Source organism: Gymnogyps californianus, chromosome 4 (assembly GCF_018139145.2).
Source record: "Gymnogyps californianus isolate 813 chromosome 4, ASM1813914v2, whole genome shotgun sequence".
Lineage (NCBI taxonomy): Eukaryota > Metazoa > Chordata > Aves > Accipitriformes > Cathartidae > Gymnogyps > Gymnogyps californianus.
The window spans coordinates 62608800-62632550 of NC_059474.1; the positions used below are offsets into that span (position 1 = coordinate 62608800).

Genomic DNA, 23751 nt, shown 5'->3' on the forward strand with positions numbered 1-23751 from the left:
GAAAAAGATTCTTCAGAGTATCAGATGGGAAGCTGCAAAGAGCTCAGATCAGCTTGCAGTCGGACGTCACTATCGCTTAAACTCCCATTCATGGCTCCGCTGGGCTAGTTAACTCATGCTTGTCTTAGACTCCTTTGGGTTTCTTTTTTCCAGGCATCTGTGTGTGACTGCCTGCATGTGTGTGGCATACATTTTCCAGCTTCACTTCTCAGGGATTAATTGGCAGAAGCGCTTGTCATGGTTAAATAATTTTATTTAATTTGCACTGTGTGAAGATATTTGGGCAAAAGGGAAAATAATTAAAATTTAATTACTTTTTTTTCCCTTTTATAATGAGAAACAGTGGCATTCCTTGGAGACTCAGCTGGAAATAGAACATCACTCAGTTTTATTGTTAAATATGCAATAATAAAAAAAAAAAAAACAATGATCAATCTCTTGTAGTAGAAGAGTGACAAGCCCAGGATAGGTAAAACAGATCTCTAGAATCAATGACAACTGAAGTTTATAAAGATACTGAGGGGACAAGATAACATCAACATCCTGTATGGAAACATCCAAAAGACTTTCTTACAGGTTTCTAAACAAACAAACCAATAAATAAACTTTTACTAAAAGGCTGAAAGACTTCTCTTCAATAAGTCATGCCAGCTATGGGAAGTGCCATCTTTAGTGATAGGCCAGAGTCTCTGCCATGCATGTTAAGATATTTCATAAAACTTCACAACCTCTCCTTTTTTCTAATTTCAGGCAAAAATAGTGGTTTGTTTTCTGTGGTTTCCAAGTGGAAAGAAACGCTGCCTAAGCCCTCCTCTCTCGTTGATGTCATCTCTCCTTACACATGGCCATCAGAAAAGGTTTTGGCTTCATAAAAAAAATACCTGGAAAGGGGCAAAGGAGATGAATCAAGGATCTACTGGAGATATATCATTATTATTGGCAGCTCCATGATACACAGAGACTCTTCTTCTTGAGTCCCTGGCCCTTTACTAGGTCCATCTTCAAACTACTACTGTTTAAAGACCTCACCTGCAGCCAGCCACAAGCCTCACATTTTCCCTGGCTCCCTGTTTGATATCAACAGCCTCAGATATTTTTTTACAAGACCTACAATGGCTAACAGGCAGCCTCTGTGGCAAGGTGCACCCACAGAGGTGTGTGGGCATTCTTGGCTAGCCCTGGGCTACACTGTAGTAGATAACCTCCCAAAACACCAGTGCCTCTGCTCCCTCAAAAGATCCTCACCTCTTTATTGGGTTTGCATGGCAAGGTTTTGGTAGTGGGGGGCTACAGGGGTGGCTTCTGTCAGAAGCTGCTAGAAGCTTCCCCTGTGTCTGATAGAGCCAGTGCCAGCCAGCTCCAAGACGGACCCGCTGCTGGCCAAGGCCGAGCCCATCAGCAACAGTGGTAGTGCCTCTGTGATAGCATATTTAAGAAAGGGAAAAGAAGTTACAGGAGAGTAGCAACTGCAGCCAGAGAGAGGAGTGAGAATATGTGAGAGAAACAACTCTGCAGACACCAAGGTCAGTGAAGAAGGAGGGGGAGGAGGTGCTCCAGGCACCAGAGCAGAGATTTCCCTGCAGCCCGTGGTGAAGACCATGGTGAGGCAGGCTGTCCCCCTGCAGCCCATGGAGGTCCGCGGTGGAGCAGATATCCACCTGCAGCCCATGGAGGACCCCATGCTGGAGCAGGTGGATGTGCCCGAAGGAGGCTGTGACCCTGTGGGAAGCCCGCACCAGAGCAGGCTCCTGGCAGGACCTGTGGACCTGTGGAGAGAGGAGCCCATGCTGGAGCAGGTTTTCTGGCAGGACTTGTGACCCCGTGGGGGACCCACGCTGGAGCAGTCTGTTCCTGAAGGACTGCACCCCGTGGAAGGAACCCACGCTGGAGCACTTCATGAAGAACTGTAGCCCGTGGGAAGGACTCAAGTCAGAGACGTTTGTGGAGGACTGTCTCCCGTGGGAGGGACCCCACACTGGAGCAGGGGAAGAGTGTGAGGAGTCCTCCCCCCGAGGAGGAAGGAGCGGCAGAAACAACGTGTGATGAACTGACTGCAACCCCCATTCCCCATCCTCCTGTGCTGCTGTGGGGGTAGGAGGTGGAAAATTCGGGACTAAAGTTAAGCCCGGGAAGAAGGGAGGGATGGGGGGGAAGGTGTTTTTAAGCTTTGGTTTTATTTCTCATCATCCTACTCTGATTTGACTAGTAATAAATTAAACTATTTTTTTTCCCCAAGTTGAGTCTGTTTTGCCTGTAACGTTAATTGCTGAGTGATCTCCCTGTCCTTATCTCGACCCACGAGCCTTTTGTTATATTTTCTCTCCCCTGTCCAGTTGAGGAGGGGGAGTGATAGAGTGGCTTTGGTGGGCACCTGGTGTCCAGCCAGGGTCAACCCACCACAACCTCCATGGCAAAGAAGGCACAACAGGCTCCTCTAAGCTTCTCCAGCAAGGAAATAGGTCACATCGCAAAGTGACTTTGGAGGAATCAGGTCAGCATCATGATGCTAAACAGGTCCCTGCAGTCTATGCACAGAAGCAAGATTCACGTTTAAACATCATGTCTGCAAGTTGTGGATAAACCTCAGGTATGCACAAGCCCATGTCTGTTGGTTCTGTATCCACAAGGCTTCCAGGGAAGATGAATTAAAGAAACGCACCGACGCATGCTGTATTTTTAATGATTATTCTATTTGCAGATTAAAATCAGCTTTCACATCAGAGTAGGAAGAGGACAGTAAGGTCACTGTAACAAACCTTTATCTGGAGAGGATCAGCTTTTACAGCTCTGGATCTACTCACTAAAGCAAAGACGTTTGTCACTGATAAATGTCAGCTAACTGTAGAAAGAAACTTTTCACATCATTTCCTCCCCAACCTAGAAGTCATCATAAGGGGGAGATTTAATGAAACACGTAAAGGCTATGGTTCAGCAAGGCGATGCTCACCGCCTTCAATGTGCAAAGCAGGTTGCATGGAAATCAGCAGCGCAAAACTCCCATTGGCACTACCCTATACCAGCTAGCCCCAAAGACATTTTAGAGTGATTTTGACTAATTTGAATCTTTTTTCTTTGGTTACAGCTGATGCGTACACTGTCAACTATGTTGGGGCGATGACTTCCGAACATGCACAAGATCGTTGTCGTCACAAATTATGCTGTAAAGGGAAGAGAGGACTTCCCTAGCCTTCCTCAATACATGCCCATTTTAAGGTTTCTTCTCTCCAATGAAAAAGTGAGAAAGAGGGGGTACCATGTCCACTCTCACAGTGCTTAATCTAATGAAGCCACAGCCGTGATAAAGCCTCTCTCAGGTGGTCAATAACCATAAAGAAATGCCTGGAGGTGAAGTTTATCCAAAATATCACAAAACATGGTGTTAGAAGGAAAAAATACATTCTGACAGCATAGTATTTCAGTTTGAATTGAGACATTTTTTAGTGCAGCCAATTTATATTTGCATATTAAGAAAATGACAATCTCCTTCTACCAGAATCTGCCAGTACGTTTTGACATGAAAAACCTGGTGTAACAACACCCTTAATACAATTAATGGTATTTACCAAAGTGCTTCTTGTATCCTCTACAGTTCACTTCCTTGCATCATCATCTTTTTTACCCAGTGTAATACAGGCTCCTTTAAAAAGAGGGTGGGAAACAAAAGGCAAAAAACCCAAACAAACAATTGGAAAATCTATTTGGAAGTAAATCTTCCAATACCTTACGGAAAAACTGCTGGAATGAGTTTTTGCCCTTTCAATGGACAGATGTTCTCATCAACGAGAAAATTAGAACTTGATGACAAACTCCAAGGTTTAAATGTCACTCCCTACCATTCTGGTTCAAATAAAAATGGAAGTGGCATTAAAGAGAGCAGTATGCAAGCTTTGCAGACTGGTAATTTCTTCTAATTAAAAAGTAGAGTTTACAGACACATTTAGTGACACTCATCATAAAGTACACATCTGAAAGTAGAAGGCTTTCTTGTTTTTAGTGCCCAGAAATCTATTTTCTCATTGCTAGTGAATTATTTGCTTTCTCGGTCTATTCAGGAATTTCCCACTCCGTGTAACAAGTTTCTAACACCTTTAAAAAAAAAAAAAAAAAATCTCAGACCCACCAGTAACTCCCACAGAAGGCAACCTCCCAAGCACCATCTGAGCAAGGTGCAAAGAGTGCAATCCAAGAAGCCCATTTTTTACTTTTTACATATGATGCAAAAAGGCACAAAGAAGACTTGCTGACTGGGCAGTACAACCAAAACATTTATCATGCGAATATTATTTTATGTCTTTAACACTGGGAGAGAATATCCACCCAAGAAAAGCACTCTGTGAAGTGACACACTGATTGTCTGGGTGCCTTTCTGGAAGGTACACTTTAGTTAAAGTCAAGTCATTAGGCTCAGTACAAGAGGAAGCAGATGAAATCCAATCGAATGCATTACAGAGGTCAGACTAAATGAGCTAATGGTCCCTTCTGGTCTTAAAAAATCTATTAATCTAATTTAATTCTCTGTTCTGTTCTTCATACTAGAGTCAATTTAAACTCATTTATATGAAAAGAACACATTACAGCAGCCTTACACAACACACTAGGTTCTGACTATGCAGTTTTAGGCTACCCAAAAGCTTCATCTACTTCCCACCAAGCTCAGGAGGAGGTTTTGTTTATCCACAAAGAGAGCTTATATTTACAAGCATGGCACCAGGCAGAGGCACCTCTCCCAACAACGCTGGATGAATCTGCACCTTAAACTATACGAATTGACCAGAAACTTTCCAGAGCATTTTCTACCTTGGCTTGGTTTTTGGGTGCTGGTGTTCCTCACTCATCCTGATACTTGCCGTGGTGAAGAGCACAACGCTTTTATCAACAAAATCTGTTCCAGTCACTCCAAGGATATTTCTTGTGAATAACTTGTAACACACTCAATATTGCACCAAGAAAATACTTGGCAGCCACTGTCCAGTGAGAAAAGCAAGCACTTACATGGAGAAGGCCAAAAATATTCATTGCTGTTAGTCCATCCAGTGTATACATATGTTCCGTCAAGCAAATATACTTTATTACCTCTCCCTCAAAGAAAAAAAAAAAAATTCCCCTCTTTTTCTTCTCCATGCAGCTTTCCCTCAGTATTTCCCTCCTCCTGGAGCCTCAGTGTTCATGTTAACATTACCAGTCATTTGCTTAATTCAGCAGTACAAGAGCGCAAAACATCACATGAATTCAGGCTGATTGACCTTAGCAAGCTACAGCATCCTCCACGCATGCCTTGGATAGAGGGAATAATTTAACTCAGTCAGAGGGGCAATTGAATTTGAGGCCAATATACGGGGGCTCACAAAAGCTCTTCTTCACATGGTATGTTGGAAAGACCCTACGAATGGACTAAGGACTCCTTCTCTGCTGGCATATCTATACTTGATGCTGCCTTTACTTTTTCTCTCTGTTTGCAGCACACAGACGGCCCTTTCCCCGTCTCCGTCCTAAACATCGACAGATGAAAAAGAATTGCAGAGCTGCCTAATGCCTCATCTCTCCAGTGGCTGTGTTAATTTATTACAGCTATTTGAGAGAAGCATGAATGGCACCCCAGTAAGCCAGCTCAGACTAGTATAAACGCAGCTGATTCTCCCATCTTCTGTCATGGCCAGTGTATAACAGTTTTCAGCTCTGATGTTTCTTTGGGTTTTTTTTCCCCCTCCCTTTTGAGTCTTGAGCTGCTGGCACTTTGTGAGAACACAGAACTGAGGAGCTACATAACATGAAACACCTAGTTTGCTTATTCAGTGCCAGTCTTTTTAAACCAAATCCCATGTTTCAGTGAAATTTGCTTTAAGTCCTATTTCCTCTCAGCACATTTTAATCAAGCAAAAATCCTATTTACATTGAAGAAATCCTGTTACAGCGAACAATCACTACATTGTTTTAATGGACACATCTCTTTCACCCAGGCCTTCATCATCTGCTTTGCCCTCCAATCATAAGCACACCCTTAAAAAAAAGTCTTTTCAACATAAAAATGTAGGGCAGATATTGCAACTCAAATTCATGTGGATATTCACTATTCGTTCCAGCTTACAATTTATATTTATATATCCTCTTCAGATGCTTTAGACACAAATCAGGAGGTCAAAAAGCCTCTAACTGGCAAAATGCAATTCCTTCCAGGGCAAATAGAAATTCACTGCAGACTCGCTCCTGAAGCCCCTAGTCCAAACTCCCTCCAGCTTCAGAGGATTTGTCTGAACAATGGCTGAGCTGAAACTCTCCAGGAACTTTGGGATTTTGTACCAGAAACTTTTTCATTATATCAACCTTTACTTATGCACACCTGGCAGACTCACCCCCCAAAAATGGACACTGTTTTATTCTTTTTTTTTCACAACTCAACTCGCTTGTTTTAGCATAGTTATTAACCCCAAAATGCACTTCGAGAAGGTGTGTTTCAAAGTGCCTATTATTTCTTTTTTCTGGATCTACCTATCTTCCCCTGTCAGGTTGTTGACAGCATCGCCAACTAGCATTTCACAGCCCTTCATGGCTGGTCCTATTTCTCCCAGAATGTGAAGATCTTCAAACTAGCTACTAAGGTTCTTTTTATACCTTCAACCTAAATTCCCTTCCTATGAGCAACCCATCAAATCCAACCCTACCATAAGAGTTCAGCTGGATTTCTGAGGATAAGGTTAACCTTTCCATTCCTCACGTATACCTTGGGTGCTTTTTATCAGCACAGTTATACCTTAGATGTCTGTAAAGTTGACTTGCTCCCACATCTGAAGGATGGGGAGATGCTAATGGCATCACCACAACTTCCCGAAGTCAAGGGAAGGCTCTGTAAAGCCTCCCCGTAAAGGTTCAGTAATTTTGTAGCTTACTCCTAAAGAGCTTTTTACTCCTCTTTAACCTGAGTATAAAGGCCAGCAGTATGAAAGGCATCCAATGCATCCTCTGTATTCTTGGCTTCATTGGTTAAAAAAAAGAAAGAAAACCTGGCATGGCAGCACCGCAGAGCGCTGGTGGCATAGAAGTTAATTAGCAACATTGAAGTAGACTTCAGGAGACGAGTCTTAAAAAGTGCTGCTAAAAATATTACAGTAGTCATTTCCAGAACAAACACAATCAGTGGCAGACGAGTGAGGAGAGCGATCCAGACCCATGAGCTGCCATGGTGGAGGTATTTTCAGTGGGGAGCAGGAATAAAGGCTGCTCATTTTAAAAACACAGTAGCAAAAAACCAAGCTGGCACATGAAGAAAGCATCTGGGACCCCACGTCCCAACCCAGGCTACAGGCTCTGCAGCCAGGCCAGAGCAGAGCTGCAGGGAGCAGAAGGTGTTTGCACCACATAGGGCCAGCCTTGAGGAATCAGGTGCACAAATATAATCTAAGCTGAGAGGGTAATGCCTTGAGAAGAAGCCTGGCAGGTTATAATCCTGTTTTGGGGTGGGAGGAGAGGAGCTGGCAGAGGCAACAGCTCAAAAATGGAACATCATGGAGTCCCTTGCTGGGCTAAACCCCCAACCCTGTGCAGACCCTCACTGCTGCACACAAGCCAGCAAAATCTGCTGGCCAAGGGATAAACGATGTATTCATCACTAAAAATGACGTGTAAAAATCCAACACTCAAAAGCTGTCTCTAGTACTTGATGCAGTCCCTTCCTCCTGCAAAAGGTGGCCTTGGACATTTACTACATGTCACCTCTCGCTCCCTGCCCCTGGCAAACAGCTCAGACCCAAAGGGCTGGCACACTCATAGCTGGGTTTGGTGCAAAGTATTTGCATCAGACTGATAAGCTGTGGTGGATGTCAGAGTGACAACCCGGTGGTCTTGAACTTAATGAAATGACAATTAATCACAACTCCAGGCTGATTCCTCAAGTCGAAGAGCTCGCTGCAGAAGAGGAAAAGCCGCTATCCTTCATATGCCGTTAATGCTTTTTTCCCTATGCAATCACCCCGTTATCTTCAGCAGTACATCCCATGCTTGCTGCCAGGAACAGCGGCCTCAGCTTTTCAGACATGTTCTTGGCAAGGTGCTTTCCCCCTCCTGGCGTTTGACAGGATTATGAAGTGCCGAAGCCTCTGGCCTCCTTTTGCTTTGAAGCTTGAAAGTGAAGTTCAGCTTAATCATTTTGTCTCTTGCTGCCCTCCCCCTACTTCAACCATCCTGGCTGCCCACCAGCCCAGTCCTCAAGCACTCCCGCTTGTGAGCCTGCGGGAACGGGACCCCAGCCCATGGATATTGGCTGTGACTTCATGGCATGCAGGTCTTACAGCAGATTCTCATTTGGTTTGCAATGGTAACAACCGATCTCCAAAGAGGATACAGCAGTATCCCGGTTTAGCTCCCGGATGGGCTAGGTCTGCTGTATCATTTTCTCAGGCCAGCTCAAACAGGTGCCTCGTAGTAGGAGCAGTGACTCGAGGAAGAGGAGGGCTCCTCCACCTCCATTTGGTAAGGCTATCTCCTGTTCCATGGTCCTACTGAGAGAAGTACCTTTTTATTTAGGAGGAGGGAGCAACCACGTATTTATTCGTACTGGAGAAGCACTGAAGGTACTCCTGCTGTGCTAACCAAACAGTATTAATATTTATGAAATGCTCCACAAAGGGAGCGTTTTGAAGCTGAAGAATCTTGCACTTTTTAAGGATTTTTTGCGAGAAGGTAGAGGAAAGAGCTCAAACTCCAGCTTTCTTGACAAAAAGCAGAAATCCCTAATTTCAGAAAAGTGTCCAGTGGTATGATACTTTTTTATCATTTTTTAATCAAACACTGCTTTACAAAGAGGGAAAATTTAAAACAGGATAAAAATGAAGAGACAGATCAGGCCTCTGTCATGGTTTAACCCCAGCCAGCAACTAAGCACCACGCAGCCGCTTGCTCACTCCTCCCCCCACCCGGTGGGATGGGGAGGAGAACTGGAAAAAAATGTAAAACTCGTGGGTTGAGATAAGAACAGTTTAATAATTGAAATAAAATAAAATATAATAATAATAATGATAATAATAATAACGAAAATGAAGATAACAAAAAGAGAGAGAAATAAAACCCAAGAAAGACAAGTGATGAACAATGCAATTGCTCACCACCTGCTGACGGATGCCCGAGTAGCGATCCGCCCCTCCCAGCCAACTCGTCATGCTCTTATATACTGAGCATGACGTTCTATGGTCTGGAATACCCCTTTGGCTAGTTCAGGTCAGCTGCCCTGGCTATGCTCCCTCCCAGCTTCTTGTGAACCTCCTTGCTGGCAGAGCATGGGAAATGGAAAAGTCCTTGGCTTAGGATAAGCACTACTTAGCAACTACTAAAACATCAGAGTGTTATCAACAGTATTCTCATACTAAATCCAAAACACAGCACTGTACCAGCTATTAGGAAGAAAATTAACTCTATCCCAGCCGAAACCAGGACATCCTCAAAATGGGGAACAAACGCAATTCTGGATCCCAGCACACCCTAGGTAGGTGAAATATCCTACTGTCCTCTGAGCTTAAGGTACCATCTGGCCAGCAAATGTAGGTTGAGATGCCAGCTTTCTTATAAAAGACGAAGAGTCTCTGTGCTGCTTTCTTCACCTCCAAATTTAGACATGTCTTTCTATCTTAAATAGCAAAAAGGGACTGAAACATTTAGAGAATAAATGGGACACACATATATGGGCAAATATTAGAGGATAAAAGCCAGGGCCCCAGTCATGATACGTGTTTAGCAGAGGCTGCTGAAAGCAAGAGCTGATCTCTCTGAAAACCTCCAGCAACACTGTGCAACCAGCAGCTGTCACTGTAAGCAATGAAGAGGAACAGGAGTGAGAGAGCTAGGGATGCTCCTAGATGGGAGGAAAGTGACTAGAAAATAAAAACATAGAGGAAGCTGCAATTAAACAGTCAGCAGCTCCCTAAAAATGGCCCTTGTCCGCCAGGAGAAGCTGCTCATCAAAAAGGCTCAGCTTTTTGAATTTTAAAATGCAGCCTGAATTCAACTTCAGAGATACTAAGCGTGGCTTATTGCAATGGGATCTTGAAGTGATGGCAATTCAAAACTTGCGCACAAGTGGAATTTAAGATTCAGCAGCCCTTTTGATGTGCTTCCCAGGCAAGGATGTAGGGCGTTAACGGCGAGCAGCGCAGGAAGCCACTTTCAGCTACCTATTAGCACGTGACAGCTTTGAAACTTCAAGATCCTCTGCCCACTATCCACATTACTCAGCTGTCAAAGGAAAGGCCTCAGATTTATGATGTGAAAATTACATTTTAACGAGGTGTCATATGTGTTTAAAGTTCTTATTCATCACCATACTGCCACATCTTTTACCCAAGACACAAATGCACTTAATTAGCATATTATAAGGACAGAGGGTTCACCTTATCTGCATTGTAAAACTGCTTTAGAAAAAAACCCAAACAAACCCAACCACTCTTACTGAATAAAATGGTTGCAATCACATGTCAAGAGAGCATCCCACAATATTTAACAAAATGTGGAGGATAAAACTTTGATATGCACTCTCCGAGGTTTTTAAAATATCACAGATATGGATGGAAGCTTCATATCACATTTGATTACTGGACTGGCCGTCCACAGTGTTAATATGCAACCTATGGAAGTCACTTAAGCACAATGAGGCTGTATTAGAAGTCCTGTATCATATCACTGTCTTCCTTATGTATTGGGCATATTTATTTATTAACTTCATACATCTATTAAACACCCCATATTGTAATCCCTGGGTCTCCTGGACATAATTTAAAACATCTCCTCGAAAATAGGAGGTCTGTGTTTCCCATGTCACTGGGAACGGCTGCCAGGACATCCAAGTCCCAGACATGCACAGAGGGATCCTTGTCCTGGTTCAAGTCCTTCCTTGGACTTCTTCACTGCCGAGCTATGGGACAGGCTCCGGTCCCTACCCCTGGTCTAAACACTCAGCCAGCACATCCTGAGCCTCTGCGCAAGAGCTGCCGGCACCTCAGGCATTTAAAAGACAAAACTTTCTTCTTCTGGTCTCTCTGCTGCCCAGGAACCCCTACTTGGTGCCCAGCCAGGAGCCATGACCGCTCGGGGAGGTGCAGAAACGCAAAGCCGGGAGATGCGTTTTTGTATGCAGCACGGCACCGGGAAGCGGGATGGGAGCACTTTACCTTTTTGGAGAGGAGGATTTGTTGATATTTTCTTGAATTTGTTTATGCAGACTGTATCACAAGTGGGTGATGATTAAAACAGGTAACTCTGGTGAATATTAAGACTGATTAGGTCGCGGAAAATTTTTCATTCTGTTAATACAGCCTTTCGTTTCCCTCTCTGCACATGTCTAGCGGGGTACATAAAAAAAATAACAATCTGAACACTTTTCCGTGTTCAACTTCTTGAAGAATGCGACGGAAAACACTGCTAGAGTTGCAGAGCTATTCTCACTATCACTTCAAATTAGCAAACTCAAAAGCAGCTACAAAGAAATAACCCAAAAGCTCAGGAGCATTTATGGAGAAGCATCCTCCAAAAAACTCATTTTAAGGCCAAACAGCTCAAAGAAAATATGCTTCAAAGGCTTTTGGTGTCTTCAGGTTCACTTCTTGAAGGTAGACATTAATGACAGGTTTCCTGGGATTTGCAGGCACTGAGGAGTGTTTGCTTTCAAAACCACTTTTGGAATAAATGAAAACATCCCCAGACAAAAGAAAAAAAAAATTGAGCAGGGCAAATCCTTAAAATGCAGCTTTTCCCATTTCTGAGAAAAATGAACAACTGGTTGTAATTCAATTAAGAGCTCTGAATTGCTTCTAAATCAGTTGAATCCAGCTTTGTGCCTCACTTAAGACTTCAGAATATTTTGTCTTGCCTTGTACCTTCAGCTGCTACAGAAGCTGAGCACAGAAACTCCAGGTTTTGACACTCATTTACTCCAAGGAGTAAAAACCCATTTTTTTAAACAGTGAGTGAGAGAAGCTCTGCGACGGTGAAGATCTCAAATATGCTCCAAACCTACATGCACAAAAAGACCTTTAATTAAAACTCACAGAAAATGTTTAATCACCGTGAAGAGCGAGAGGATGTGATCCCTGCCTTTCTTATAAGCTAAGTGACTCCTACCTCCTCCCATTTTGCCTGGACGGTTTGGGAAAAGACTGAAAATGTTTGATTCTAAGTGAACTGGAGCCCCCGGCACCTGTTTTTTATTTTAGATACCCTTGAAATGTATGATACCAGAGATTTCAAATATGTTTCAAATATGTTACTGGTTATTTAGGTAGGTAAATATATCACTTTTCTTGTTACGATCAATTTTTGATTTTAAGAGCTCTTCTAAAACTTCACCCTTAATTGTTTTTTAACAACCAATTTTTTCGACCCATCAATTTTACAATCTTTCCTTTATTTTCTAATTAAGCAGATATTGTTTACATATTTTGCTACTCAAACTGTAACCCTATAGAAAATGTCTGCATTGAACATTGCCTTGTTCTGAACAGAGAAACACTGGTGATTTTGGAAGAGAAGAGGGGACACACATATCCACAATCCACTCTGTAAAAAAATAAATAACTAAATAACCAAATAAAAATACCCTGGGTCTTCACTGTTTTCCTAGTGTTGCATCAGCTCCTCTTCTGCTCTTTGGTGGAGGAGCTGGGTTTAAGCCAGCCATATATTTAGTATTATATATAAAGCAATGCAGTATGAAATTTGGTGCTAACCAGAAAATGCGTTGCACTGAACTTGGAAAAGAAAGAGTCATGCAGACCTGGTCTCCTGGCTCCTCTCTGCAAAAAAACCTGGTGTCAAGCAAGCGTTTGCTCACCTAGTCAATTCAAAATCAGTGCTTCTGTTTGACTGACTTGTAAAATAACATTCCCACTAATCAGGCTGTGCAGGTAATGGAGCAGCAAACTCCCTTTGCAAAGGTATTTTTCTTTGCTTTGAAATGCCTTGGCCCATTCGAGCTGTCTCATGGAGAATTTCACTTGCTGTCAGAGCAGTCCTCTCAAAAGTCCTCTAAACCCGTAAAGTAGTGAGGTAATGGGATCCTTATGCATTTCTGCCAAAAAGGAAATCCCGTCAATTTTCAGAAAAAAGAAACGCATGCAAAATTCAGTTTTTTGCCCACATTACAAAGCTATCAAAAATTGCACAAAAGGAACACCAGAGAAGGCTCACCAGATTCCCTGACACCAGATTAACCCTCTCATGTCCACCATCCAAAGACAAAAACTGCTTCAGCTTTCCATCTGAGGCACTGGGGGATTTTAAATTCTCATTCAAACATGAGTGAAATTAAAGGGGCTTCAAACCAGAGTGACACAAGGACAGATCAAATCCTTGCACCTCACAGACTTTCAGCCCTCTGCAAGGTTTTCACCTGCTCTCCTATCTCACCAGCTTAGACTGGGAAAAAGGGGATAACCATTTCCTTTTTTATAGTAAAGTACAAAATTTGGGTTTTTCACTGATTATGGCGCTTTTTTTTATTAAAGATGCTATTACTGACAACGGGCACCACGTGAAAAAGCAGCAGCAGAGAGTCTGCTGTAATACCTGGAAATAATTCACTGAAAAGGAGAGAAACTCTGTGAAATAGAAGGGATGCAATTCATTTTCACTCCTTGGGGATAACCAATAGCTCACAAATTGCTCTGCTTCGCTCCACCACTCAGAAAGTACATGCTCATCATTAAGTTGGGAGAATGAGAAGCATTACTTCATTTTTTGCTCATCTGAGATCTTGCAGAGGTCAACATCATTGAAAACATCCCTGCTCCTCTCTTAACAGTCACTCGGTTTTGTTCATCTGCCTCTTCAAGATTTCCTTCTGCTCTTCCTTACATTTTTGTATAAAAATGAGAAATTCACTGCCATTTTACTACTTTTATTCCACCCCTCCCCAGATTTTCATATCCACAGTTTCTTTCAGCATCTCTTGATCCATTTTTTATATGGATAACAGGCTGTACACAGGAAAAGAAAAAGAAAAGCTCAGCAACAGAAACCTCTCGACTTCTCTTTTGCAATCTGAAGCCCTGAATCCACTCATCCACTTCCGAGTCTCTTATTAACAAAAAAGAAGGTTTTGGGAATAGCCATGTTACAAATCAAATAGTTTACTGTCCAAATTATATTAATTCTTCCTTTCCTCTTACTTTTTCAGCCTTTCTGAAGTACACAGTCCACCACAGGAACTACCTAATAACTATGACTACATCGTGTACAGCAGTAACCATTTGAAAATGACTGGGCAAACGCTGTTTGGAAATTCTTGCACAGTCATATGAGTTTGATCACAATCTGGGCTAAGTCATGTTACTAATAAAGTGGCAACTGTGAACATAATACTTGCAAAACGATGAAGAAGTTGGTAAAGTTAAGGGAATATAACCCAACAAAGTAATTACCGGCATAATTTCTAACAGGAAAAAAGGTGGAAAAGCTGGGAATCCTCTGCTCCTCTCTTAGAAAAGTATAGTAAGTCATAGTAAGTCATGAAATGCTTTAAAAAAAAAAGAGCAACTTTAAAGAAAAGAAACCAACTATTTGGAGGATTCTGTTGTTGATTCTCCTCCTGACTCTAGACACACACTTATGGGTGCATGCTCACGTATGCAATTAGCGGCGGCTTCCCTAAACAGCCCAAACTCCCCCAGCTTAATGGAATGAAGTCATTTAAACTGACTGGCAGTTTTCCCCCGGCTGTGTGCAGCAACAGCATCTTCCATGCTTTGTTTTGCCAAAATTCCTGCAGAAGGGAAGATGATCTGACGTACGGAGGAAAATTCAATTGAGGAGAAAAGAGTGCTATCCCTGTGATGCGAACAAGAGCGTGGACATTTCGAGACTGTTTCAGGTTAGTTACAGGTAGCACACTCCTTTCTCCATTTCATTTCAAACTAAGATTAAAAAAAATATTCTGCACATATTAATGTCTTAATATCCATCATAGGTCTTGTGGTGGGGCTTAATTCACAGAAACACAGGCAGATCAGTAAGACAGGAGTGTACTTTAATTTTATACCCTATTTGCAAGAAAAATAGAAAGTTTGATTCAGATTTTGGCTCAGTATTAAAACCCCTACCTGCTCTGCTGTCCAGCGGGCCAAAATCCAAGGAATATTTCACGACATGATAGTTGTTCCATACGTAAAGGAGGTTGTCCCGGGGATTATAATCCACAGCAGCAATGTACTGGTAGGAGTTTGGAAAGGGCACATCCACCATGCTATCCTTGCTTTGGTCAGTGTTATATATGTAGTCTATTTTATTCCCTGTGGCTTCATTGTCATCATCTTCATACACAGACTTCACCACATATAAAATCCCACAGATCATGAAGGCGTTAGAAGCTGACCTCTTATCATAGGCAGTATCCCACGTCCCTTCAATCCTTAACGTGTAAGGGTTTAACTGGCTAATGACTATTTTGCCATTATTTTGTTCTGTTGCATAGATTACCCACAGCCCGTTCTCATCCACAGCCAGGTCTATATCAGACTTGCCTCCCCAGCGGTAGGGAGAAGTGTCATGGTAATTTGCATTAGCTATGATAGCCTCCCCGCTTTTTATCCTTGTCCGTAAGTCAAACTTGACTATGTTCCTGGTTCGTTCCTTGTTGAAGAACAAAGCCCCGTCATACACCACGAACCCCGTGCCGTCCACCCGGTGCGGGAGTTTGTAGGTCGTGGTTGGCCTCCCGGCAATGAAGTCGTCCTTGGAGGAGTACTCCGTCAGTGTGTCCGTCCGGTACGGCGTCCAGGGCATGTAGTAGATCTTGTCAGATGCCTGCAGAGGGTCCTTGCACCAGGCACCAGATTGGTGGTCAGATTCGAATAAGTGTTCGCTCTGGTATACTCCTTTCAGCAGTCCAGGGCAAAGAAAAACTGCCAGAGGGGAAAAGAATTTAAAACAAAAAAACAAAGTTAATGACAGTCTCGAGGTGGTTGGCCTAAACATCTCAACAGCTTCTAGTTCTGGAGCAGACGACACTCGAAATCAGATGAAACCCAAGAGCAATGCCTTGTAGCTGGAGACTAGCCTTCTCACCAGCCATGTCTCTAGAACAAGATTTGCTCCATCAAACTGATTTCCCCCCCCCCCTGCTTTTTCTCTCAACTGTGGCTCATTTTCTTATTGCTTTTCAAATCTATTTTTACAGGTGTACTTACTTGGACCACTCGCCTTTGTGAACTCTGAAATGAATATGTGCCCCCAAAGGATTTCTGGGTTTGTATTTCCAGATTATATTCTGCAGTGAATCTGTACCTACTAGGTGAAGGGCTAAACTCCCAGGGAATTGATCCACATATTTATTTGAACAGCCCACAGAAGAGTGGCCTAGAAATGGAAATAAGAGAAAGAAATTCCCATCCTTACAGCCCAAGCGATATTAAATATTTAAAGGGTACCAATAGCAAAGCAGAGGCGAATCCCTTAGCAACTCAGAAGAGCGTTAAAGCAAAGGGAGCGGGGGGAACATCCGTCTACAGATCTGCAGTATAACTAGAAATGAGGCTTTCAAAGCTGCTACAGGACACACGAAACATGCAGTCCACAGAATTAAAAACGAATGATGTATGGATGCTGAAAGGAAAAGACAAAGAAGGAAGGAAGGAAGAAAGGAAAGAAGGAAGGAAAAGAATAAAGTTCACTGGAGAGGAACCCAAGGTCTAGATTTTAATCAGTTAAAAAATGTCCTGTTAAATATAGTAGTAATTCAAACTTAAAAACATATACCTTGTATTGTTACATGAGAGGAGCACAGAGGAGCAGTTTGACTAACCGGGGTGCTTTGCTGCTCAGACTTCGGGGGGGCTGAGAGGGGCCAGGGCACGCCCAGCACCTGGGAGGAGGCTCGGCCAGCGCCTGGCTGACCTTGGCATCATGGGAATGCCAACGCCAAGAGGCCGGCCGGCTGGACGGGGAGACAAAAGGAAGGATGCTACAGAGCAAAACTGGCTCGCTCAGCCCTCGCCATCCCTGGTAGCACCCTCCTGACCTGGAGGCGCTGCACACACTTCGGGGGGAGAATATTTGTTGGTTATTTGTAATGCTGATCTCCGTGAGCATGAGTAGTACAATAACCATGAAGATGGGATGGGCAGCAGGGATGCGTGAAGAAGTATTCCACCACATGCTTCTGGTAGCGCGGGGCTGGCAGATGAGATCCCGCGTTCGCACTCCCTGCTTGGAGCGTAACCAATTATTTTTGGAAATGCAGAAATTGGTAATATCCTCTGGAGAGTGAGACAGGAGGAAAATCAGATTTAGTAACTGGTGTAAAAGTATATTGATCTATTGGAGTTTAAGTAACCACCCAGAGCTGCTAATAAAGGGGTGCCGTTTCCAAGAGGTTTTTATGGCATAATTAGATATACTTATGCACATACGTATGTATGCACACTTTCCAAATTCTTTGGGGCAGGAGAACAGTGAGTTATCTAAACCTTTGAATAGAAATTTAATGGAAAAAAGTGGCACTGGTAAAAACTTTTCAGCAAAAATGAGTTGTCTGGTGAAGTTGAGCAGCAGAGATACTAAATAAACTTTAACAAAAAAGTAGTGAGAATTAATGACAAAGTATTTCAACTAAAACGTTAAACTGTTAAATAACTTAGCCTATACATAAGTAATATATATATAATTTGAAAGGTATTTAATTACCTTTTTGTTCCACTTCTATTGTAGAGAGAGAGGTAAAGAGAGAAAGGAGAAAAGAGAATAGATTAATGGTACTGTATTGGCCAGATACTTTTCTTTACCTCTTTCATATGAAAAGGAAGCTTTATTAATTTACTTTAGTATGTGAACATTTTATATATATATATATAAAGCCTTTCCTCTGATATACACTGGATAATATGCAGACAAGCTGAACAAAATACAGATAAATTTTAACTTTACAAAAAACTTTAAGAAGAAAAAAAAAACCCAACATTTGGGACATACCAAGCCCCCTGAACTATTTGAGATACCTCGTCAGCAGCAGCCTTGGACTAGTTTCATAGAGCAAAATGAAGTAACCATACACTGAAATATGACTGATACAGATTTATGTATAGAATAAAAACTCCAGGGAGAAATTTTATAGAATATAAATCTTCATATAATTCGCCAAAATCCTGTAAAACAGAGATCCCTACTTTAAGCAGGAGAATATTCCCTCATGACATGAATAGAGAACTTAGGAGAGTCAAATGAAGCACATCGGTGGATGTTCGCAGAGTCCTGTCCTATGTCTTGGAGAAACAAGCTTTAGTAGGACTTGAAAAAAAACATTTAAAATATTGTAATACTTATATGATGTATAAGTTCCCAAAGACTTATAGTGTTAATGAGTTAAAAATATCTAAGCACTATTTAAAAAGCCCAACCCCAGAACTTGCTGGATATTTTTATGTATGTGAATTATTCACCATGCATAATAATGCTGCTGAAGAGGCTGCGTCCTTCGGACAAAGCCCCATGCAGTCAGAATAAATAAACGCAGTGCACTTATTAATTGCTAAACACTCAGTACCAGTTTCTATAGCTAACAACCTCCTGAGAGAGGCCTTGGGGGCCCTCATCCAAAAGCCCCCTGCAGTCGTGGCACAGACCCCTTCTTCTTCCAGCATGGTGGGGCCCCAAACAGCTTCTGCACTGCCAGCCCTGGGGTTTGCTGGTTCTGCAGGGCCTCTTCCCCAAAGCTGTAGGAGAAGACAGGCCATATAAAATATCACTGAGGGAGAAGTGAGAACTTGCCAGCAAAACAGTATGGTTTTGACAGCTGAGAGATCTCTGTTCAGAGAAGTGAGACAGGAATGCAAAGGTAAGCACGCGCGCTTTGTTTTTGCTTGCCCAGAGTTCACTCCGGCCCCTTCCAGACCGAGACACTTGCCAAATGACTGTCCTCCGGTGCTGGGACTGCAAACCCCTTTGCATTCAAAAGTCTCATTCATTTGGATGGGAAACTGCAGGCTCAATGGAAGAACGATTTCAGGGTAAGACTGCAAATGCACTGGCTAGACATGTGGATCTGCACTTTGCCGTGTGAGGAAGTATACATCCAGAGCCAACTGCAGCTCCCAAAACGAGTGTTTCCAAACTTAAACAGCCTTTTTTACCTGGGCTTTGATTCAGGCTCCTTTCTACCTCATAGGTTAAGGTTAAAGGCATGTGTTTTCACCATGTGGTTGTCAAGGCTGTAGGGAGCAGAGACAATGCATTTCAGTGCAAGCACCTGGTTTTGCAAGGGAAAGAGCCAGCAAGATCAAAAGGCACCAGACCCAGCAACTGGAGAAACCTGCATAGCAATTGCTTTCCCCGTCCCAGGCTGCAGCTGGCCACTGTTAAGCAAGGTATTCAGAAAAACATTAAATGTCCCTGGCGAAAGCAAGAAAGCAACATGACAGATCCCCAAATGTATGGCTTCACACTGATTCTTCTGGCTGATGGTATACTGTACCTCTGGCAGCATAGAAGGTAGTAATTTATGTTTCCAAATAAGCAAAAGCTTTTGTAATGCACTCGAACAACAGTGTGATATTGTAAAGCAGAAAGAGAGAAGCTTCTGCAGGAGATAATATATTCGTGACCAGCTGCGCTGAGTGACCTGAAGCGTTGATTACCCTTATCCTGAATAGCTCGTATGTGTTATTAGTGGTCAGTGCCACATCCAGCTCTCTTATAATTCCAGACACGGTACATGTTTTGGTGACCTCCTGCATGGTGCTTTCCATTGTACGTATCCCAAATACGTATTTTGCTCCTGCTGATTTAAGACTTAATGCTTTTGAATTTCAGTAATTACTCAGCTTATATTGGGACGTCATATTATTCGAACAGGTTGCATGGGAAGCTTGGACGATTTAGCTCATTGAGCAATATTAAAAGGAAGGGTCTAATTAGGGTCTGATTATCCCTTCAATTATGCAACATATCATTGCAAAACTGTCTCCCTAAAGTATCAGAAGAATTTTAAAAATTTTGCCCAATTGCAGACAATTTTACATCTCTGCAACGCCTGTGCCAGTCCACAGAATTAAATACTGCTTATAGCACAAGGAGGCACCTTACCTTCCTACAGGGATCTACAGAAAAAGCATGCATACACAGTTATTTCTCTTACAGTGAGATCTGCCGCTCCTGCTATTGCTGCATTGGAGGAGAACAAGGGTATTTTACCTCGATTTCCTATGCCGGTTGTAGGCCAGTGCCATTGGCTTCAACAGTGCCAGAGGCCAGAAGAAAATCACGAACCACTTGCCAGGTCTGAGGGGAGTTACAAACAAGACTTTCCACATACCCTGATTTTCTCCCGTTTCTTCAGACGGAAGAAAAACTGAGGCTGATGTGTGATCATCGGCTGCTACAGCCTGCCTCCTCTGCGCCTGGCAGATTCCTGCCACCCATTCAGAGAAATCGCACAAACAAATTAATTAAATGCTCTTAGTACTGCTGGGTTGAAGCTCTGAAAATACACTCTTAATTTCTGGCACAATTAACACTTGAACAACATTAACTGCTCATTTTCTTACCACCACGTTGAGTTGCACTCAACTATTTAAGGCACAAGCGTGCAGTGGCAGAGTCCTGTAGAGAGCTCTCTCCCTGGCACTGCTTCAAATCCTGCACAAAACTCCTGGAAAAAAATGAGCTGAGTAGGGGGATGTTAAAAGGCAACTGCAAAAGTAAGTAAAAAGTTGTGCCCTGTACTTTGCCAGCTGTTTTTTTTTTTTCAGGACAGATGTTTAATAGCAGAGTAAGTGACATGCACTCCCTCTTCCTGTCCTTCACAGGTCAAACTGATTTAATATAGAGAGACTCAGTGTTAAACACATAATTAATGACAAAATAGAAGGACTAAGAAAACAGGTTTTTGAAGCTGACCTTAGTAGCATAAGATGCAGCATCTCAGCCATGCTTAGGGTGCTTCATCCCAGATGTGGCTAACTGCTGCATCTCGCCTCCACCAACCAGCTTGACCAGATGCATGGGGAGGTGAAGCCAAAAAGCAGTCATGGCATTAGGGAACCAACTAGGGAGAAACATCCCCAGCACTGGCCTTGTGCCCTGCCCCAACACGTGACCCATGGTGCAAGATGGTGACCATCACATAGCTGACTCACCACTTGGCCCTGAGCCCTGTTGTGCTGGACTCGAGCATTGAGCTCCCTCTAACAATAAAACAAAGTCTGGAAGGTGCCTTGCGCCAGGGCTCCTCATATGAGGATGGTCTGGGATCTACAGCCTTTTCTTTCTTTCTCTAATCCCTAGACCCCAAGCTGCTTGGCCAGCCTTGTGCCAACAGCAAAGCACCCACAACTCTCTCAACCTTTGACCTGAGGGCTTCCCTATAGCACCCACAGAGAGCTCTCCCAATGTACGTGTTTCTCCCCAACACACACACACCATCTGTGGGTTTTAGGTTGAACAGGAACATGTTTGGGAAGCTGCAAACCTAGCAAGGCACCCCAAAGTGTGTCCATGTAAAGCCTGCTCGGAGATGAAGACGCTCTTCTTTTTTGAAAACATGGCTGGGTGCTGGAGTCTCGGTGTTCCTTTACTAAAAGAGGGTTAAAGTAAACAAGAGATGTGTTCAAAATTCAGGGCACCAAAGCACATGTCGATAACAGACTTCCTTTTAGCTATCATAATAGAAAGCAGTAGTCTAGGCAACTAGTCAATATACAGGTGAGGGCAGGATCAGATTCCCAGCACGTCCAGCGCAGCGGATCATTGACGACACGACCCCGTAGTCAGTGCTAGAGAAACTCTGTCCTCTAGGGTGTAGGAAAATCTGCTGTTGGGTAGGATGTATTTCCAGTCACACTAATAGTAATAGGGCACATGAGGTCCTGAGCAATTTCTCTTCTCAACATCTAAAATTTAAGAAAGTAGTTGAGGTCCCCAAGGAAATGCAGCAGTTGACAGATCAGAGGCAACATGAGAGTGGGGCACAGATACTGCAGGAGGGTCATCAGCTTCTCGCTCATGCCTCTGGTTCCCCATCCCAGCACCCAGCCAGCAAGGCTGAAGAGGACCACACCTGTACACGTGCTCTACCGTCCGGAAGCGCAGGTGCTACACAGAAAGAAACCGATGGGGAAGCACAGTTTGAGGAAAGCTGAACTCTGCAGCAGCAGATCTAAAATAAATATATCTAAACCCAGGGAATGAAAATATGAAAATACTCTTCTTTTATTAACTTTAATTAAAACACACTCAAACGCCCACATATGGTTTGCCAGAAGAACAGTTAGAGAGCTAGCTCAGCATTTATGTGACACAAGCTGTTTTGGCAACCTAAAGTTCAAAAGGCTGCAGAAGTACCCATCTCTGCTTTGTTTTCTTCTCCTGACACATAATTAAAATGACAAAAGAGACCACATTAGCCAAGCTCAGTGCTCACTCCCTGCAGCACAGGCCACCATTTCTCTCATCCACCTGCTCCTTCTAGGAAAGCCTGGGGTCCCACTGTAGTGCAGGTGGGTGGTTGCTGGACCCTGAACATCCTAATAATGGGAACACAGTCACATCCACTGCAGCAAGCTATGGCCAGCAGAAGGTCAGATGACGTTTTGCCTCTAGGCAAAGGAAAAGCAACAGCAATACAGTGGTCTTTGGTCTCAGTCCCTTCATCACAACTGTCCTCACTACAGAAGACATGGTGACCAGCCTGCTTCCCCATCCTCCACATCAAGCTGCCCCCAAGTCAGAATTTAGCTCCGGTCACGTTAGCCCCAGTGAAGCACTCATTTTACAAGCTTTTAATGTGAAAAGTTTTAATGTGCAATAGGGGAAGCCCTCTTGGGTCTTGGCTCAGGAGCAAGCACAGAGAATGGAAGAATTAGGTTTTCTAAGACTACTTTGCAAATACATACAGTTGCTATCCTCCCATTTTTGCCACCTAATCCCACTTAACTACAACTTATTTTTTTTTTCCCCTTAACGTGATAGATTTTCTAGAAATCATTTCCCTTCCTTTTCAGAGCAAGAACAATGTCAGCTTCCTTTGGCAAAGTACAATAAATAAATATGTAACAGATTGCACATTGTGCCCCGCCACTGCTTTACCTGGGGAATCTTCGCTTGTGCCAATGGCAAACATGTACATGCATTTAAATGGGGAACAGACCCCATTAACATTACCTGGCTTTGCAGTCCAAGAGTGACCTGACACTTGAATGTAAAGTACTCAGACTTTCATTCTCCAGCCAGAGGAATGAAGACATTGTTCTTATCAATTATATTGCCATGAATTAACTTTCTCGCAGCTGCCAATTTCTGTTATGAAAGAACCACATGCAACTTCGAGCCTCTCCATTGCAGTTCTCCACCAGACCAAAACTATTCTGCAAGCTAAGTTTCAAAGTTTGTTTAGGTTTAAATTATTATAATGGTGGGACCCACTTAGTCTGTAACATTATTTGTTTTTCCAAGAAAATTTAAGTTTTCAGTAAACAGCATACTTTCCTCTTCTTGACTGTATGTACCTGTGTGTGCACATTATACTCCCTCCCATAAGGCTGGGAAAAAAAATCTTGATTTATTGCACAGGAGAAATGCTTGCCTTTTACAGCAAATGAAGTGCTAATCCTTTATTTAATAAAAGGGAGGAATAATCTCACTTGCTCCATTTCCAAATTACACTTTTCATATAATACCCAGGCATCAGTGAACGAAGGTGCTTTACAAGTACCTTGCGTTACAATGACTTCATGTAACACATTCCCCAAATTATCGCCTCCTAATTAATTTTGCTATGAACTACGGAGA

At 43.0% G+C, this 23751-nt stretch overlaps 1 protein-coding gene across 10 annotated transcripts in view; it reads right to left on the reverse strand.

Moving 5' to 3' along the window:
* Positions 1-23751, reverse strand: part of ADGRL3 (adhesion G protein-coupled receptor L3) — a 334544-nt gene that overhangs the window by 163527 nt on the left and 147266 nt on the right. For 7 of the 10 annotated variants that reach the window (XM_050895371.1, XM_050895375.1, XM_050895372.1 and 4 more), the window contains 2 exons: positions 17656-17670; positions 15075-15875 (listed from right to left, as the gene is read on the reverse strand). In XM_050895371.1, the coding sequence (XP_050751328.1) occupies positions 15075-15875; positions 17656-17670 (816 nt within the window). The remainder of the gene's footprint in view (positions 1-15074; positions 15876-17655; positions 17671-23751) is intronic. The other 3 variants (XM_050895377.1, XM_050895374.1, XM_050895379.1) reach the window with 1 other exon arrangement.